General features: G+C 49.3%; 1 protein-coding gene across 1 annotated transcript in view; it reads right to left on the bottom strand.

The window, feature by feature from the left end:
* The window catches only part of PITPNA (phosphatidylinositol transfer protein alpha), a 41,899-nt gene that overhangs the window by 19,150 nt on the left and 2,161 nt on the right, over positions 1 to 20,588 (bottom strand). The window contains exons 2-6 of the mRNA XM_079904823.1: positions 18,122 to 18,152; positions 12,979 to 13,124; positions 8,551 to 8,642; positions 3,248 to 3,255; positions 2,074 to 2,148 (exon numbers count right to left, since the gene is read on the bottom strand). Coding sequence (XP_079760949.1) covers positions 2,074 to 2,148; positions 3,248 to 3,255; positions 8,551 to 8,642; positions 12,979 to 13,124; positions 18,122 to 18,152 — 352 coding nt within the window. The remainder of the gene's footprint in view (positions 1 to 2,073; positions 2,149 to 3,247; positions 3,256 to 8,550; positions 8,643 to 12,978; positions 13,125 to 18,121; positions 18,153 to 20,588) is intronic.

The raw sequence follows: 20,588 nt of genomic DNA, 5'->3' as shown, positions 1-20,588 counted from the left end.
CGGAGCGGCTGGGCCCGTGAGCCATGGCCGCTGAGCCTGCGCGTCCGGAGCCTGTGCTCCGCAACGGGAGAGGCCACAACAGTGAGAAGCCCGCGTACCGCAAAAAAAAAAAAAAAAAATTAACTAACTCAAAATAGGTGGTACCAGATACAAAATCATGCTACGAAATTCTGATACAAATTCAAAATGTACAAAAGGGGCTTCCCTGGTGGCACAGTGGCTGAGAATCCTCCTGCCAATGCAGGGGACATGGGTTTGAGCCCTGGTCTGGGAAGATCCCACAAGCTGCGAAGCAACTAAGCCCGTGTGTCACAACTACTGAAGCCCGCATGCCTAGAGCCTGTGCTCTGCAACAGGAGAAGCCACTGCAACGAGAAGCCCGTGCACCACAACAAAGAGTAGCCCCTGCTCTCCGCAACTAGAGAAAAGCCCACGAGCAGCAACGAAGACCTAACGCGGCCAAAAATAAATAAATTTACAAAATGCACAAAAGGATATGATAAAGCGTATAACTCTTTCTCTTGTCTTCAAGTCCACTCCCAAGTACCACCACTGCTAAACATTCAAGTGTAGAGATTTTTCTTTTAATACAGATGGTAGCATGTATACACACTGTTTCACATCGTGCTTTTTCCACTGAACAGTGTATGTTGAAGACTGTTCCCTACTGGTTCTTTTTAATGGCTGCATAATATAGCACTATATGGCTGCACAACAATTTATTTAACAGGGTCCTACTGATAGGCTTTTATGTTGTTTTTAACCTTTGGGTACACAAAGAATGCTGAGATGAATCTCCTTGTATATAAGCTATTTCATACATGTGAAAACATAACTGTAGTATAAATTCCTAGGTGTGGAATTGCTGGGATAAAGGATAGGTGTATTTTATTTTATGTATTATAAATTTATTTTGTTGATTTATTTTTGGCTGCGTTGGGTCTTCGTTGCTCCAAGCGGGCTTTCTCTAGCTGCAGTGAGCAGCTACTCTTTGTTGCAGAGCGCGGGCTTCTCATTGTGGTGGCTTCCCATTGCAGAGCACGGGGTCCAGTAGTTTCGGCACACAGGCTCAGTAGTTGTGGCTTGTGGGCTCTAGAGTGCAGGCTCAGTAGTTGTGGCACATGGGCTCAGTAGTTGTGGCGCACGGGCTTAGCTGCTCCGTGGCATGTGGGATCTTCCCGGACCAGGGCTTGAACCTGTGTCCCCTGCACTGGCAGGCGGATTCTTAACCACTGCGCCACCAGGGAAGCCTCTGTATTTTAAATTTAAAGAGTACTGGCAAATTGTGCTCTACAGAGGCTGTAATTTTCTTTCTTTTTTTTTTCTTGGCCACTCCACATGGCTTACAGGATCTTTTTTTTTTTTAATAAATTTATTTATTTTACTTATTTATCATTTTTGGCTGCATTGGGTCTTTGTTGCTGTGCACGGGCTTTCTCTAGTTGCGGCGAGCGGGGGCTACTCTTTGTCACGGTCCACGGGCTTCTCATTGCAGTGGCTTCTCTTATTGTGGAGCACAGGCTCTAGGCACGCAGGCTTCAGTAGTTGCGGCTCGCAGGCTCTAGAGCACAGGCTCAGTAGTTGTGGGGCAGGAGCTTAGTTGCTCCACGGCATATGGGATCTTCCTGGACCAGGGCTCGAACCCGTGTCCACTGCATTGGCAGGCGGATTCTTAATCACTGCGCCACCAGGGAAGCCCAGCTTATGGGATCTTAGTTCCCCAACCAGGGATTGAACCCCAGCCCTGGCAGTGAAAGCACCAAGTCCTAACCACTGGACTGCCAGGGAATTCCCTAATTTTGATGGTTTAAAAATTCACCTCCTCTGTGCCAGGAGTTACATTTTTAGACCAATGCCAGCACTAAGAGAGGTCCTATAAAGAGTCTTGGAGATCATATTTTTCAGATTAGAGACAGAGCAATCCCACCCTGGTAGGACAGATCTGGGCACAGGCTACTGCCTGCCTGGCCAGGAAAAAGGGGACCATGGATCAGACCCCTTGGCATGGATGGAGCCTCAACACCCCGTCCTGGGGCCTGGAAGTCCTTGGGGCTCCTGGGAAGTGCTACTTACATTCTCCTGAGTGCCAAGATCTGGTTTGTGCCAGGTTTCAATTTTAATCAGAAAGTCTTCTTTCATGTATTCATTCTGGAAGGGGAAAAAAAATACCTTACAGTCACCAGGCTCAAAGTTGGAGAGTAACCATCCCCCCTACTTGCTCACGGGCAGTCGAGAGACCCCAGCCTCTGCCTTATAGTAACAGCTGACTGTACCGGGAGCCCACAGTATGCTGGGTGAGTGTTATCTCGTTCAATCCTCACCCCAGCCTGCGATGGCTGTAGTAATACCACCCTCGTCTTAGAGTCAAGGAAAGTTACGTTCAAAGGCGTGAGGGGACTTGTCCAATGGCAGAGAGATAACGACAGAGCTGGGCCTCAAACTCAGTTGTGTCTGGCTTCAAAATCCATGTATTTAATCCGTGTATCTCTCCTATTTGCCTCATGCACAGGGCATAACGGCTGACTGGCAGCGTGGGAAGAGCATGGGGAGACTTCCCAGCCAACCAAATGTGTTCCCCACCCGCGCCCGTTCTCCCCAGCCAGCCTTTTGCTAATTTAACCCTTCATGCTAATTATCAGCCTCCTCCCTTAGTGCCTTTAAAAAGTTGGAACTACTCAAAGGAGGAACACGTTAACCCCCTAACTCCTCAGTGGGAATTAGGTTCCCAGAAACTTCTTACATTTACCAGCAGGGACAAGGCACCTGGATGAGGATGCTGAAGGGTGGACAGAAGGGGCACTGACAGAGGGGCTGGGCCTGGAAAAGAAACCTTGCTGATTTCTCAATTTTGCCAAGGGTCAGTGCTCACTGGGGTCAACAAACGCCCCAATGGGAAAGTCACAATCGGGTCAGCTGAACCGAAGCTTCTTGTACAACCCTGGGAAGGCCAAACCTGGGGCAAGCAGGGCACAGCCTTGCGTCATTCTGTACACGTGAGACCTGGGGCTAGTATGCCACAGTCCTGACTGCTGCACGTACAAAGCCACCCGCCAATGTAGCTTCAAGCAAGAAGCCATTTTGCCAATTAACAAGTTCCTCATTAGGACTGAAAGGATTAAGCCTCAAAAGCTCCAAAAGTCACCCAAGAGAAAGAGAGGAATACCCAGGAGTCTCCGGGGCAGTTCCATTTTTATTTTTCCCTTTCTTATAAATCATCTACAGTTCCAACCCCCCTGAAAATACTTACTGTAATAACTGCTCCAAGGCAAGGACATGGAAAAAAGAAAGAAAAAGATTAATGAGGATAAATAAAATATCCAGCCCTCACCCCCAGGGAGCACGGAAGCAAAGAATTCTCCACTCCCTGGGGCACTCCACAGTCACTCTCCAAGCCCCAGCGAGTACATCTGGTACCTCAAATGCAGCAACTCTCAAGTTTCACTCATACAAAGTCCCCAAAGACCAAATATGGAATTTAATTAAAGCGATGCCACTACAGGCTCCTCAGGACTCTTCCCAGTTGGGCAAAGACAGGGAGCAGTTCTGATGAGCTGAAGCGCGGAGACCCGCTGCTCTGCCGTCGGAGTGTCACCTGGTGTCCCCCCACCCCCACTTCCCGGGGCACAGAGCAGGGCACTGTAGGCCAGGCACTGTCTATCTGCCCTCTGCATCCTTCCTCTCACTGTAACCAAACCTCTCACCCTCCACACTCCTGATCATTGTAATGAGACCCCCTCGGAAAGCACCGTTCAATTATTTATCAGAGAAAATGACTGCAGCTCTAATGTCACTGGGGAATAGACTAGCCTTCCTCCTGACCACAGCCCAGATCATTCTGTACCCTCTGACTTTGGCAGTTATCGCAATTTCAGATGGATGCCACACTGCCCCATCTGACAGTACATGGGGCTAACAGTCAAATTCCATAACTCTAAAACTGAAACTAAGGTTACCTCTGAGATTGAGATGAGGAGAATTTGAAATATAAGGGATAAGATCCACCTTGTATAGAAACAACCCAAGAGACTATCAGTAATTTCCCTGAATCCAACGAAAGATACTTGCAAGAAAGCATCAGATCAAGATTATAACTAAAAGGGCTATTGAAATAACTGCCCTGTTATTAGTTTAACAAGAAAGGAAATGAAGGGTATAATATCCATCGAGGGCGAGTCCAAAGAGACCAGTTTGGCAGAAATTCTCCAGCACTGTTCTGGGAGCAAGAGCCCTGGGCTGTGTACGTGGCACATCTAGCAGCCCCATCCTGAGTGTCAGGTTGGCCTGGTTTGATGACACTAGGCCCCAAGGTTCTCCCACTAACCACCTGATTCTGAGTCTATGCTCTCCGAGCAACTTTCTCCTAGTTTGGCCTCTGTTGGGACAGAAAGTGCTAATCAACAGACACAAGGCGGGACTTCCCTGGTGGCGCAGTGGTTCAGAATCCGCCTGCCAGTGCAGGCGACACGGGTTTGAGCCCTGGTCTGGGAAGATCCCACATGCTGTAGAGCAACTAAGCCCGCGTGCCACAACTACTGAGCTCGCGTGCCACAACTACTGAAGCCCATGCACCTAGAGCCCGTGCTCCACAACAAGAGAAGCCACCGCAATGAAATGCCCGTGCACCACGAGGAGTGGCCCCAGCTCACTGCAACTAGAGAAAGGCCGCGTGCAGCAACAAAGACCCAATGCAGCCAAAAATAAATTTGTTTAAAAAAAACAAAACAAAACACCACAGACACAAGGGTCTGATCACTTAAGCAAGTGGATGTTTTCACTACATGTTGGCTTTCTGATTATAATTTGGTTTTCTATGCAGAAGAGTCCACAAGGAAAGAATGCCCTACTCAGCAAACAGGAATATCTTGGTTTTCATTAGTAATTTTGTATTTCAATATAACTTAATATATTGGCATTTGGGGGTCTCGTATATAGGTCTTTCTGAGATCCTGAGAAACAGATCCATTTAGTTCTGACAAATTAGGTCTGTGAACCTACGAGGGTGAATACCCTCCCTGGCCTTTAATGCCAATGTGGGTGACCAAACAATCTTTCCCAATCTTCTCTAGCCTCAATGCCTCCAAACACCTCTCTAGCCTCCAAACACCTCTGCATTCGGAGCCTTCCCTTTTCTTCAAACTGCAACCCTATGTACACTGGAAAGGTCTCAGGAAACCGTCTGCAGTTGGAAAACAGGGCTCTCCAATGAGACCAGTAAGGTACTTTTTAAAAACTATGGCTTTGGGACTTCCCTGGTGGTCCAGTGGTTAAGACTCCGTGCTTCCAATGCAGGGGGCGAGGGTTCGCTCCCCGGCTGGGAAACTGAGGTTCCACATGCCATGTGGCACTGCTATAAACAAACAAACAAACTATGGCTTTATTGAGACTGTATTCAGCTCAGGGTTAAGATTACAGGAAGAGGAAGGAGGAGAAACATTTATTTTCTTCTTCCTACTTTCTTTCTTTTTTTTTAATGGAACGCTTCATGAATTTGCGCGTCATCCACGCACAGGGGCCATGCTAATCTTCTCTGTATCGTTCCGGTTTTAGTACATGGGCTGCTAAAGCAAGTGTCTCTTCCTACGTTCACTCACAGACCCAGTCCCATCTTACCCCCTCCTCATGTCCCAAGTCATGAGCATCAGGGGAAAAGAAACAGAGAGAAATAAGGTAAGAGGGTAGAAAGAGCTGATAATAAGTAGAGTTTTCCACAGCCAACTTCATTCCACTGAGAACAAGGTGAGAGCCTTCCAAAAGGCATGTGGAGTTTCACTCCACACTCCTTTATCCATCTCACCTCAAACTCTGATCTACTTAGGTCAACCTAAGAGTTTGAATTGATAATCTTTCTCCCACCAGCCCCCAGAGGGAACTGGACATAGCCTTCCTTGTTTATATCTCTTTTTAAAAGAGCAATGGCTAACTGAACAGATCTAAGATTCAAGACATTCATTCTGGGCTTCCCTGGTGGCGCAGTGGTTAAGAATCCCCCTGCCAGTGCAGGGGACATGGGTTCGATCCCTCATCCGGGAAGATCCCACATGCTGTGGAGCAACTAAGCCCGTGCGCCACAACTACTGAGACTGCGCTCTAGAGGCTGCCAGCCACAACTACTGAAGCCTGTGCACCTAGAGCCCGTGCTCTGCAACAAGAGAAGCCACTGCAGTGAGAAGCCCGTGCACCGCAACAAAGAGTACCCCCCCTCACTGCAGCTAGAGAAAGCCTGCATGCAGCAACGAAGACCCAATGCAGCCAAAAATAAATTAAATAAATTTATATATAAAAAAGAAGACATTCATTCTGTAATGAAGCTGGGGTGTGACTGTAAAGTCAGCACCCGTTGAAGAAGCCAACCTCCTCTCCCCTGCTCCTTGCCTCTCCTCTTCACGGAGTATTTAGAAATTACATTTTTCTTCTTTTGGCCAAGGATCAGAAGATGCGAATGAACATGTGGTGTCTAGAAAAATGCCCATGTCAGCTGCAGCACACTCTCCCCAGAATTGCAGAGGACAGTGGCATCTCTCAGTTGGCACAAGCTGTGTACCCAGAACCCCGCCCCAGGCATGCAGCAGTCCACCCTATCCATTTGCCTCCTTCATGCCAAGTTGGCTAAGGTTCTTACGACACAAGCTCAATGCAATTCTCTTACACATCAAGAAAATTCATCTTTGGCCCTAGACCAGACACACCCAGCCACTGTGCACACTTTTTTTTTTTTTTTTTTTTTTGCGGTACGCGGGCCTCTCACTGTTGTGGCCTCTCCCATTGCGGAGCACAGGCTCTGGACGTGCAGGCTCAGCGGCCATGGCTCACGGGCCCAGCCACTCCGCGGCACGTGGGATCCTCTGGACCAGGGCACGAACCCGTGTCCTCTGCATCGGCAGGTGGACTCTCAACCACTGCGCCACCAGGGAAGCCCCCACAGTGTCTTTTAAGAAAGTGTGTATGTGCCTCTTTTCCAAGAATTGAACAGCTTCCTGCCTGCTGATTAGGGAATAGTGATGTTTGCATTTTCAGCTACAGCAATAAAACTCTAAGCATTACACATCCCAGGTCCCACCAATGACTGTGCATGTCCTGATACAAAATGTTCTTGAACCTGTGCAGGACTGAAGAGAGCAATGACCCTGTGATCTAGACTTTAGTCATTCCCAAAGTCAACGGGATAACGACCACATGTATCTTCCTCATCAGATACAATCTAGGGAGTGCCAGGTCCCAACAAGTAAGAGAAGTGTAAGCAGAGGCTGGCAGGCAGACTGTCTGTGCCAACAAATGTAGACTGGCTGGGGGAAAAGCCACTTAACTCACAGTCGACTTCCAGGGGACCTCTAGAGACCCCCCGCTAGAATCCCAGAATGTCTAGAATAGAAAGTTCTCTGTGAAGGTTCAAATCTTTCCTTTCTAGAAACTCCAGATAGGAGACTAGGGAAGATTAAGAGAATAATTCCAGTCCTAATCCCACCTTCAACTATAGAACATGCTGGTCTAGGAAGTTCCCTAGTGGTCTGCTAATCAGGACTCAGCGCTTTCACTGCCAAGGTCTGGGTTCAATCCCTGGTCAAGGAACTGAGATCCCACAATCAACATGGTGCAGCCAAAAAAAACACCAAACCATGCACCATGCTGGTCTAGTGGAAGCCACCGATTCAGGGCTCGGACTGCAGGTGTTATACAACATACTCGGGGGCTAGCTGTTTCTAAATCCTTTGTCATCAAACATTGGGCTTATTTCAACTTTTCCCCAACAACATCAGGGTTTTCTTTGCTATGTTTCCTTGGTGTCTAGGTCTGGCCCTTCTCCAGCGCAGGAAGGTCACCCTGCAAGGCCCCTTCTTATGACTGCCTCTCTCAAAAGTCCCTGGGCCTCACTGCTGCTTTTCAAGCCAAACATGAATACACCCTATTAAAACTGGAAATTTCAGTATCTAACAATAAGGGAGTAGCTTAAAAAGATCCCAGTACATTCATACAATGGAATACTATGCAACTATTAATAAATTTTAAACAATAGACTATATGTAGTGACAGAGAAAAGGTTTCCCATTTACTAACTAAAAATGAACAATTTAATAATTAGTATGATTTGACCCAAAATTTGGCTGAAAAACGTGTCTGGAGACTTTATATACACGTGTATATGAAAGCATTTTAAAAAAGGATTAGAAAGACACTAAAATGTTAACAGTGACTAGAAATGAAAGGATCATGGGTGATTATTTTCTTGTTTATATGTATTCTCCAAGACAGAGGACATTACTTTTGTAATCAGTAAAAACCAAAATTATCATAGCATCCCCAAATAGGAGGGATTGGTTCTATGCCATCTTGGGCCATGGCTACTTGGTGGTTCCCACCCAGCTGGCTGCCAAATTGCACTAGACAACACTGGCACTCACCACCGGCCTGAAGGGAGGCCCCAAGCTCATCCTTCCACTGGCTTAATCTGGAAAATGAAGGTGGGACACAAAACCCCAATTCACTGCCACCCCTGGGCCTACTTGACCACACCCTCCATCCACCCTGGGGCCCAAATTCCAGCTCTGCACTCACCTGTTCTGCAATAAGGGTAGGCATTCCACGCTTTTTCATGTATATTCAGGGCTCCCTCCGGGGCCAGCATTCGAACAAATGTGGGCACTTTGCTGTAGTGAGAAAAGGGTTATGAAGAGAAACAGAGGAGAGAGTTAGAAGACAATGGGCTAAGGACTTCCCTGGTGGCACAGAGGTTAAGAATCTGCCTGTCAAGGCAGGGGACATGGGTTCGAGCCCCGGTCCGGGAAGATCCCACATGCCGTGGAGCAACTAAGCCCGTGCGCCACAACTACTGAGCCTGATCACCTAGAGCCCGTGCTCTGCAATAAGAGAAGCCACCACAATGAGAACCCCGCGCACCACGACGAAGAGTAGCCCCCGCTCGCCACAACTAGAGAAAGCCCGTGTGCAGCAACAAAGACCCAACACAGCCAAAAATAAATAAATAAATAAATAATAATAAAAAAAAAAGAAGACAATGGGCTTCTACTGCACATTCTCCAGGCTGCAGCTCCAGCTTCTTTGTGGGGAGTTGACACGCAAGTTCCCCTGAGACCAGCAGGTTACTCTGTGTGTGAAAAGCCACCTGTCAGAGCCCGACACCCCAGCTCAGCTGGCTACTAACATCCACCCGCAACTTGGCCCCCTACCCTCCAGGAACAGGACAGCAGGTGAGGCCCCGGGCTACCGGCCACAGCTTATCAGTCCTTACGCTATCATTACAGCACTCTTCCAGAGCTCTGGGCCCAGGGCATGGTACTACACATTGCAAGGATGAGATGTCTTCAAGAGTGGACCAGAGTGACTGGCTGACTAACCTGGAATATGGGATCCAAGATGACTTGATCTCCTAGGGTCAGTTCTGGGCAGCTAGGAGGGCCTCAGGGCCATCTGCCTCCCAGGACAAAATATTTTCTTCCATTCAATTCTTGTCTCAGGTTACAGAGCAGCAGGTACCCTATGAGCTCTTTTTGTTTCTTTTGTTTAAAAAAAGGTATGTGTATTCCTCTGCCTCAGCTTTTAACTGGTAATCTACACAGTCTTAGCAGGCTCCAACCACCTCATCAGCTTAGTGCCTGAGGCCTAAGAAAAAGAGCCACCTCCAGCACACAGCTAACTCGGAACACACAGAGCAGCCCACTGAGATCCACTCACTCTTGGCCACACTCATTCAGGTACGTATTTCTATGAGTTAGGCACCACGATGCACGTAGGAATCACACAGACATGGCTCCTGCCCTCAGGGAGCTTCCGTTCTAGTGAGGAGTGGAACTAACCAGGCAGAGCACTGTGAGAACATGGTGCATGGGGAGGCTCCCCAGGGAAAGGAAGGTTTACACAGAGTAGCGAGTGGGTAGGACTGAGCTAGACAAGAGGACGGAAGTGGGGTGGGAAAAGCTGGGGGGAAGAGAGAGAAGTTCAGAGTAGCTGGTGTAAGGTATGAGGTGAGGAATACAGGAGAACAAGCAGAGGCTGGGTCATAAAAGATCTTGTAGCTGCAACAAAGAGGATGGACTTTATCCCGAGGGCAAAGGGCCATCTATAGCTTCTAAGCTAGGGAGCAACAGATCTTCTGGACAGAACGCTTGGAGCTGTGCAGAGAAGTGGAAAGCATGGAGACCAGTTAGGAGCTGCTGTGGTAATCCAGACAAGAGATGATGGAAGGAAATGGAAACGCTGGAGATAACCAAGGAGATGGACTCAAAAGGACTTGATGAGGGACTTCCCTGGTGGTCCAGTGCTAAAGAATCCGCCTTACAATACAGGGGACACAGGTTCGATCTGTGGTCAGGGAACTAAGATCCCACATGCCGTGGGGCAACTAAGCCCACGCACCACAACTACTGAGCTCCTGAGCCTCAAATAGAGAGCCCGTGTGCGGCAAACTACAGAACCCACATGCTCTGGAACCCATGCGCCACAACTAGAGAGAGAAAAACCTGCACGCCACAACTAGAGAGAAGCTCGTGTGCCGCAGTGAAAGATCCCGCATGCCTCAATAAAGATCCCGCGTGACGCAACTAAGACCCGATGCAGCCAAAAATAAAATAAAATAAATAAATAATAAATAAATAAATCTTTAAAAAAAAAAGGACTTGATAAGACGAATAAGGAAGAAGGTGCTGTGAATCCATGGTTTCCGATTTGGGACAACTAACGGCTTTGGTCCTCATGAGGGGAGGTGGTCATGGCATTCAGCACTGTTGGTTTTCTTTTCTTTACTGTTGGTTTTCTTTTCTTTTCTTGGCAACTGGGTGTTTTGGGGTTAAGAGTAGTGGTAGGTAGCAGTTCAAAGTTTCCACCCTCTCCATAAGGGAGAAGGTGAGACATGTCCCACCCTCCATATGTACAGACCTCCTCTCTGCCACTTTGGCTGGACCAGCTGAGTCTTGAGGAACCAACTGGCCCCTACTACCAGCCTCACTATCTCTTTTCAAAGTTCTCTTTAAAAAATACAAATGTGCTGTGGGGAAAGTGTGTCTTTTTTAAATTAATTAATTAATTTTTGTTTGCGCTGGGTCTTCGTTGCTGCGCGCAGGCTTTCTCTAGCTGCGGTGAGCAGGGGCAACTCTTTGTTGTGGTGCGCAGGCTTCTCATTGCAGTGGCTTCTCCTGTTGCGGAGCACGGGCTCTAGGTTCGCAGGCTTCAGTAGCTGTGGCACAAGGGCTTCAGTAGTTGTGGCCTGCGCGTTCTAGAGTGCAGGCTCAGTAGTTGTGGCACAGGATTTAGTCGCTCCACGGCAATGTGGGATCTTCCCAGCCCAGGGCTCGAACCCATGTTCCCTGCAATTAGCAGGCGGATTCTTAACCACTGCGCCACAGGGGAAGCCCCAGAAGGTGTGTCTTAAGCCTTATTCTAATCAACAGTTAATGGCTCAGTAAGTATTCGTTGGCAGTCAACTCAGAGGAGGACGAGGAGAAGGCATGGTGGGAAAAGAGCACAATGTCAAGGAAATGGGATCCTGGTGAGTTTTTTTGTTTTGTTTTGTTTTTTTAACTTTTTGACCACACCACGCAGCATGTGGGATCTTAGTTCCCCGACCAGGGATCAAACCCGTGCCCCCTGCAGTGGAAGAAGGGAGTCTTAATCATTGGACCACCAGGAAGTCCTTTGATGAGATTTTTTCCCCCACTTCAGTGTTGTTCTCTTCCTGGCTCTGGCACTCACAAAATCCTGGACCCCTCTGGACTGGCACTTTTACATCCCTAGATCAGCAGACTACATTAAATCAGCCAGTTTACCAAATGAAAATGAAACTGCTTTGCTCAGTTTAACTGACTAGAGATTAAGGTTCAGGTTTAAGTTGCACAACAATGTGAATGTTACTTAATGCCACTGAACTTAAAAATGGTGGGACTTCCCTGGTGGCACAATGGATAAGACTCCGTGCTCCCAATGCAGGGGGCCCAGGTTCGAGCCCTGGTCCGGGAACTAAATCCCACATGCATGCCACAACTAAGGAGCCTGCCTGCCGCAACTAAGATCCAGTGCAACCAGATAAATAAATAAGTATTTTTTAAGAAATGGTAAGAATGGTGAATTTTGTGTTATGTACATTTTACCACAATTAAAAAAAAATAGCAGGTTTATTTTTTCCAGTACTGGGTAGTTTCTAAAACTAGATTGATTCAATTTCCATTCAAGCTGGTGTATGTTTACCATGGCTTTCAATGTCCTTTGGGCCAGCTTACAGTTTACTGAAACATTACTGTCTTGGTTAGGGATTCAGCAATTGTATGGTTTGCAATGGATTTTGGTACACCAATCAGTTCAAGCCATACTCTTAAATACTTATGCCTTTGATCCAAAGAGAGGTACCAAAATTTCTCTGGTAGCTGATTTCACAATATCAGAATTTAAAATACTACCTGACCCCACAATTCTACTTGTAGGAACATTTACTATAGATTTACACACATTGGGTACATCAAAAGATTTGTGCAGAAGGAGTTTTAGTAGAGTACTGTATGTAAACATCTGGAAATGACTGTAAATATACGTCAAGAGAAGACTGGTGAAACAACTTCTAGCACATTTGTTTAAAGATACGACGTGTGGGCTTCCCTGGTGGCGCAGTGGTTGAGAGTCCACCTGCTGATGCAGGGGACACGGGTTTGTGCCCCGGTCCAGGAAGACCCCACATGCCGCGGAGCGGCTGGGCCCATGAGCCATGGCCGCTGAGCCTGCGCATCCACGGGAGAGGCCACAACAGTGAGAGGCCACAACAGTGAGAGGCCCGCGTACCGCAAAAAATAAATAAAATAAAAATAAAGAATAATAATAAAAACAAACAACCCTTTAAATGAGCAAAGAAGAACTACCTCTACCTACTCTCACAGGTGAAGCAACTTGATCAACCAGCTAACAACTCAGAAAACACCCCGAATGATCCGCTGTCTCCACTTTGATACCAGGACGCCTTCGCTCTGCCGCGCAGCCACCTACCTCTGTAAGTGGTAGATCTTGTGCGTGTACTGGCCTTTCTCGCCGTCCTTTTCATAGGGCTCATTCACCAGGACCTCCACACCTTCACCACCACCCGTTTCATTTTTGCTGGCCTCAGCCACAGAGTACAGCTGCCCTACTTGATACTGAAGAAACAGAGAGACGGGAGTTACTGCCAACGCAGAATCTTCTCGATGGCTGCACACAGTCCAGTTGCCAGAACTGTCCAATTAGATCGCTCTGGGACCCCCTGATCCGGGAGCTTATCCCGCAGTTTCTCATGTGGCCTTGCCCAAATCCACCGAGAGCCACTAAGAAAAGCTGCTCCGTGGCCTCTCTTTAGCCATCAGGTGTGTTTAATTTCATCTTTCCCATTTTCACATCCTACTTCAAGGCTTCAGGAGGCAGGTGAATATGCTTAATCTCACACCACTATCCAGAAAATAGAGTCCAAGGTAGTTTTTGCCCTGGACCTGCCTTTGGTCCCAGATCCCCAAACAATATCTGGGTTGGTTGTTAGAAATCTCTTTATCCCATTCATTTAAACAGGTCCTAAGACATGACTTCTTGTAAAGAAAGGTACCCAGTGCACTGTGAAATCCACAACCCCTGCTATAAAACTGGCTCATCGGGACTTTGCTGCTGGCGCAGTGGTTGAGAGTCCGCCTGCCGATGCAGGGGACACGGGTTCATGCCCCGGTCCAGGAAGATCCCATGTGCCGCAGAGCGGCTGGGCCCGTGAGCCATGGCCGCTGAGCCTGCACGTCCGGAGCCTGTGCTCCTCAATGGGAGAGGCCACAACAGTGAGAGGCCTGCGTACTGGGAAAAAAAAAAAAAAAAAAAAAACTGGCTCATCTACTTGTTTCTTCTCCGGCGTTGGGCCCCTCCTCACCCTGCCAGCAGCTCCCAGAGCAGTCCTGCAGGCAACCAAACCTCCTGAGGCTTTCCTGCTTCCTGGGGCTGAAGCAGGCACCCTGCTTCCCGTATTAGACAGCACAGATTCCTACCCCACAGTGCTGGCTGGGCGCACCCTCTATGTTGGCACTTACTAGATGGCCAAAGCCTAGTTTTCCTTTATTTGGGTCACATGCCACCCTATCAAGTCACCAGTCAAGATCACTGGCCTCCTCTGATCCCTCAAGACAACTCAGTATTAGGGCCAATGACCTGGGCAGTGCCCAGGCCTGGCCCTTCTGCTCCCTTCTCTCTGAGGGAAGCTGTCTAGAGGGAAAAATGAGGTGAAAAGAGAATGAACGCAATCATTAAGAAGGGAAGTTACGCCTATACCAAAGGATGCATCTTCCCTATCACGGCCAATGCCACCAGGCACAACAGTTTAGGGAGTATGAGAAAAAGAAACTGGATTATAGTTTGGGGAGGGGTGGGGATCGATTTTCCTCACCCTCCACGCCCCTTCCCCAAGCTCCTGGTACTCTCAGGAGTGAAAGACAAAGGTCGTTTTCCCTTTGAGGCCTGCTCTACCAGGCAGCCTCCTAAGCACCACAGAGGCGTTTCTGGGCAAACATGGAAGGAGGTGAGGCAGCTCACCAGGACAATTCACTGCTCACCACGAAGCTGAAAGAGCCCTAACTTCCAAAGCAAAAACGCAGTGCAGGATGCCAAGGAAAGGCCCAGGCAAACCGTCAAGGCTGGGTTAATCCTGTAAAGAGGAACATCTGGGTGAGAGCCAGTCACCTTGACCTTGCTAATCCAGAGCAACATCAGGGCTGCCTCAATGCCCCCAGGGAGCCCCAAGCTGTCCCTCTGCCTTTCCAAGTCCACCCCCTAACAGAGGCACACATGAAATCCCCTATCAAGTGGGTCAGGGTTTGGCTGAGCCAGGGGTTCCTAGGAGGCAGCAGTAATTCTGTTTCAGAGAAAAGTCATAAGAACATCTAACCACTGACTCAGCAGTCCTAAAGGGAAGGGGAGGCCGGTTTTACCAGGCCGGTGGAGGGGACTGGGGGGCCGGCTGGTGGTGCTGCTTGGGGAGGGGCCCCCGGCAGAGACTAATCCCCTTCATTTGGTTCCTCTTCAGCTGCAGGAATCAGAGGGCAGGCTCTAAGAGGATCAGTGTGTTGGGCTGGCATCTTCCCCTTTTAATCTCTCTTGATATTCTGATCCTTTAATCCCAATGAGACATGTAAGGCAGTTTTGTTAATCCTAAGGGGTGAATAAGACTAGCCTCCACAAGCTACAAGTGAGGGACACTCTTCATGTCAGAGGGTTCCCTTTGGCACCATGGCTCTGCACCCTGGGAAAGCAGAAAGCAGCCAGACTCAGATGGGGTAGAGATGGGGGATGGGGATCAGAACATTAAATCAGATAAAGAGCCCCAAGGAGACGAGGATTCCAGCCTCCTCTGGCCCAGGACAGTGCTCCCTGCCCTGGAGATCTGCTCCCTTGTTCCCAAGAAAGAAGACAGCTAAGGAAAACAGAGACTCCACCACTTTGGCAATCTGGGAGTGGGAGCCCAGGAAGATGTAGTGGGTGCGCCTGAAACATGTCATGAAAAACAGCACAGCTGTTGGTCCCACCCCCGTGGACCTGCCAGCCCAGGCACCAAAGGGGTGCCATGCATCTCTGGAAATGAGAAGTAAAACAGCCCTACCCACGGTAGGGGGAAAAGGCGGCCCGAACTGAGCAAGGAACCACTGGCGGACACACCACGTTAAACAGCCAGGGCTCTCTTGCTTTGCTGCAGAACGTCCAGAAACCCTGCACAGTGAGTATTAGGCCAAAGGCTCTGGCCAGCCAGAAGCTGATTTTACCCCAAAACATTGATTCAAGCCATCAGGATGGTCATAAAGACAGGGGCTTCTCTATTCTCTTTTCATTCCCCTTCCAAATCAGAAAGCTCTGAGGGCCTCCAATTGGGAAGTGAATCCAACAGCCACATGACACTGGGCTGTTCCCATGGGAACCGTTAGTCAGGAAGGGTTATCGATAAAGACTCTGAGAAGGCTGGTCATTACTTATCTCTTCTTTGGCTTCCGCATTCAAGATTTTCTGATCTCCTGGAACCAAGGTTCACGCCATCAAAAGAGCAGCTCCTGCTTCAACCCTGCACAGGCCAAGCACTGCTTTCTCATCAGTGGTTTATGGCTGAGAATGCGTTGACCATCACCAGGCTTACAGGTGAATCGTAACCAGTGCTGACTTCCCAAGCTTCTGCTTTCAGGCTCAGTTCACCCCACAATTTCCTCAATGCTCCAAAAACAAACAACCACAAACTGAAAACTGCCAATTGTGGACGCTCTCAAGGTGAGTTCCCCTTTCCCTCCATGCTTGGCTCCACCATAAGCAATCAGCCAAGAGGTGCCCCCGGACAGTGCTGGCCCTACTGGGTCTGCCACACCTCCCAGAGACACTCCCAGCTGTCATTCCATCAAGAAACTCCCTGCAGGGGCTTCCCTGGTGGCGCAGTGGTTGAGAATCCGCCTGCCAATGCAGGGGACACAGGTTCGAGCCCTGGTCCAGGAAGATCCCACATGCCACGGAGCAACTAAGCCCACGTGCCACAACTACTGAAGCCCACACGCCTAGAGCCCATAGTCCGCAACAAGAGAAGCCACCACAATGAGAAGCCCACGCACAACGAAGAGTAGCCCCTGCTCGCCGCAACTAGAGAAAGCCCGCGCGCAGCAGCGAAGACCCAACACAGCCATAAATAAATAAATTAATTAATTAAAAAAAAAAGAAACTCCCTGTAAAAATGATCCACTTCACCCCTAAACACCACTTTGAGGTACTCCTGAACTCCTGGGGAACATCTTCCTCTCTGGGGTGTGGGATCCTCCTGTACAGCAGAGAGAGAGGCATAGGACCCCCAAGTTTCAGGGCAAGTAATGTGCTGGGCCTTCCTGCTTGGCCTCCTGGTTTAGAAAATCATCACTTGCTGTTTTTTCATAAAGAGAGCAAGGACCCCAAAGGAGATGGGTTAGCAGGGCTCCCCCAAGCCAACAGCTCTCAGCCCAAGCCCGTGGTTCCCAGGCCCCATGTACATCTCAGGGGCCTCCAGGGATCGCAGCATCTACCCAGCTATCCCCTCCCCCAGCTTCCCCAGTCTCATTTCTCTTATCCTCCTTTCCCAGAACTCCCACATCACGTTCGAGGCCCACCCTGACCCCTCCCCCAGGTCTCCACAGCTCTTAACAGACGTACAGCCCACCACCAGAGACAATCCTCTGGGGGGCCAATGCCTGCCGACCCTCTTTGGGCGCCAAGAAGCCATTTGTCTCATCTCAAGTGTGCTGCGGGCTCTGTTGGCCTGATCTCAGTTTTCAAAGGTCCATTTCATATTTGGAACAGGGTGGAAGTTATCACAAGAGCTGACACTGCAGGAAAGAGGGCGACTGAGGGCACCATACTGGCTGAGCAGCTTCACCCAAAGTCAAGCTTAACTGAAAGCTGAGGGGCCTGTGGATTCCAAAGGGAGCAAAGAACAAGGCTGAACTGGGAGAGGAGAGTGAAGGAAGTTCAGAGAAAGGGCGGGACAAGGGCGGCTCTGTGACAGTCTTCTGCTGTCCCAGAGACCAACTCTGAGTCAGCACGGCCTATGAACCTTCTTGTGGCAAATCCTGCCAGATCCCTATACACAGGAATGTCAGGCCCAAGAACCATAAAAGGACAGAGGGCAAGCCAAGCCCATCTGTCATTCCCTGCCCTCCGTGAAAGAAGGGTTCTGGGCCTCGGTCTTCCTAGCAGTCACCTAGAGTATGGCTAGGAAGGGCCTCAGAGATTTCCAGTCCTGCTGGTTTGTCACACAACCAGAGAGAGCCAGGCACACTTCCCTGTTGAGTCACAGAGGTCCCAGAAATGCACGTGCTTCATCCCCTCAGTAACATGTCCCCAAACAGGCTGAGTTCTAGCAGGTAACAGGGGCTGGTTTAGTGTCTATTCAAAGTTATCTCGCTGGTCAACAGCTTGAGGCAGGTTGCACATAGTTGGTCAGATACATAAGTGCCCTCCTTCAACAGAAAATTGCACCAGGAAAATTCACATCGAGTACTGGTTATCTCTATGCTAGAACAAACATGAAAACCACAAGAAGATACTAGCGTGGGCCGCCAGGAGCCCGACTGAGCTAAGGGTCACAAGCAAGTATATCCAACTATGAATAAAAAGAAGAAAAAGGACTTACCTCTTCTACAGACACAGGTAGGATGACTCGACTGCAAGAGAGGGAAAAGAGTATCAACTTCAGGCTCTGAAACCTGCTCTTAAAGCATCATCTTAGAATGGTATTAAATGTTTTGTTGCACGTGACGCTACACTCGCTGTCAAAAACCCAGCAGAGAATGGCCCCGAGTGCTTCAAGGCTACGACCCTCTGTCCGTTCTGGCACTTCATTTAGAACCCTGTGATTCGGTGCAAACCTGTCCCCTCACCAGCTACTTCCCAGGCCTCTGACTCACATTTGGAGCTGTCTTCTTCTCCCTCTCTCCCACTCATATCTTCCCCAACAAAACTCGCCAATGGGTCTACCTCTCTCCGTTAACATAGGAGGTTGATACAGGAGGACTCACCCCTGCAAACTCCGAAGCCAAGATGAGGATTCAGACCCAAAGAAGCAGGTCCTGGGGATTTACTTCTGTGGACCCAAACTCCCAACAACAGCCCTCAAGGTGAAAGGCTAGGGAGGGGCCAAGCTCCTTGGAGGATTAATCACCCTAAGAGCACGCACCAACCATCTCTGCTCTGGGGCCACATATTACAGTACAAGCTACTACCACAAAGCCATCAGGAGAGGACACCTAACTTATGTCCTGACCAGAAGCTGTCCAAAGACACCCCAACTGATCACTTTCTTTTCCTTCTCCATTTCAATGACTACCAATTGTTGGAGGTACCACCAATCAATCACCTGATGGAGAAGCCATGGCCAGCAAAGTCCCATACTGGTCAGAACTCCACACACAGAGGTGTGAGGGCCAGCGGCCCTTCTCTGGGTGGCTTACATTTGTAATGCAGAGCAACGGCCAACCCCCAGCTCAAAACTGTGAGGTCAGAGAGCTGAGACAAAAACGCTTGGTTGGGGCTTCCCTGGTGGCACAGTGGTTGAAGGTCCGCCTGCCGATGCAGGGGACACGGGTTCGTGCCCCGGTCCGGGAAGATCCCACATGCCGCGGAGCGGCTGGGCCCGTAAGCCATGGCTGCTGGGACTGCGCGTCCGGAGCCTGTGCTCTGCGACAGGAGAGGCCACAGCGGTGAGAGGCCCGCATACCGCAAAAACAAAAAACAAAACGCTTAGTTGTATTCCTACGAATCAAGTCAGCTCCCAAGCTTAGATTCTCAGTTCCCAGACCCTAGGTGGAACCCCCTGGAGCCTCCTGCATCTTGCATGCTTGGTGAAGCACGTGCTGCTATGCTCTCCTTTCTATGCAGTGGTCCTGCCAATTGGGATCCTTGCTCCAGGCTGGTAAAGAGCCTGCTCACTAGTTTCTAGTCCCACAAAGGTCCCCAGATAGCAAGAGACACCCAGAGGGATCTGAGAAAAACTTCACACTCAAGGCAAGGCACAGAGCAGAAAAGTAGCAGGAAAAACAAAATGGGCTCCAAGTCTCTACTGCCTGCTAACTCCCCTTCCTCCAGAATGACTCAAATAATGTAAATCCTGCAGGTTACTGGATGCTGCCACTAATGTTGTCCCCCCATTAGAGAAAGCCAACAGTGCAGAAAAATACTTCCAACTTGGAGGCCACAATTTCTGCACCCTCAGGAGAAACTTCCTAGAAAACAATAAGCCTTTTATCTTCAAGAACAGCAGTAAAAATCACATCCAAGAATTTGCAGAAATCAAATCAAGGAGAATCCTGTTACAGGAAGTGTCAGAAAAATCAACAGGGACAAACTTCAGACCCTGGGCAGGCAGTTAAGTCTCCCCCAAAAAGAGATGGGCATCAGCCAGTTCCTGACAGGATGCCCTGAGGCTGCTATAGGACAGCTGCACACCCAGACATTTCTCCCTGGCTCCTTGGGAGCAAAACCACTTCAGCAGCAATAGGGTGCAATTCCAAAGGACAGGGCCACAGAGGCAGTGCGGGGCTGGGCCTGGAGCTGTGCTCACTTCAGTGTGACCTTCACTTGCACTCTCCAGAGCTGCAGCGCTGCAGCCACAGCCAGGTGTCTCCGATGCCCCCCTCTTGGTCCCCCACCCAGGGGTGCACACACATGCCCAAGCACACACAGGGCACAAGTTGGGCAGAAAGGAAACGCAGATGCCAGGCAGGCTCTGCACACCTGGCACCTTGGACCTTTCCCTGGCAGGCTTCAAGGGGTGGAGAACAAAGACTGAGAAGGGAGGACCTCTCTTCAAAACTCACTCAGAGCTTTTCTGAAGGTCCCTTCCTTTCCCTGCCTGACCCTCTTTACAAAACCTACAGGTTTCTACAGATTCTAGGATTCAACTGGGAATAGAAAAAAAAGAATCAGGAGAATGGGAAAAGTCTGTCATCTGTACAGTCAAGATTAAAATCCAAAGTGCACCATGCCCTCCTCTTGTTGTACTCCCAAGATTCTTCCTCCTCACCACACAAAACTCTGTACTCTGGCTGGATCAGCATCAGATCGGATGTCAAGAAATAGAAGTGGGGGGACTTCCTGGCGGT

The sequence above is a fragment of the Stenella coeruleoalba genome (assembly GCF_951394435.1).
Source record: "Stenella coeruleoalba genome assembly, chromosome: 19".
In the NCBI taxonomy this organism is placed as follows: Eukaryota; Metazoa; Chordata; class Mammalia; order Artiodactyla; family Delphinidae; genus Stenella; species Stenella coeruleoalba.
This window is presented reverse-complemented; position numbering and strand designations above follow the sequence as displayed.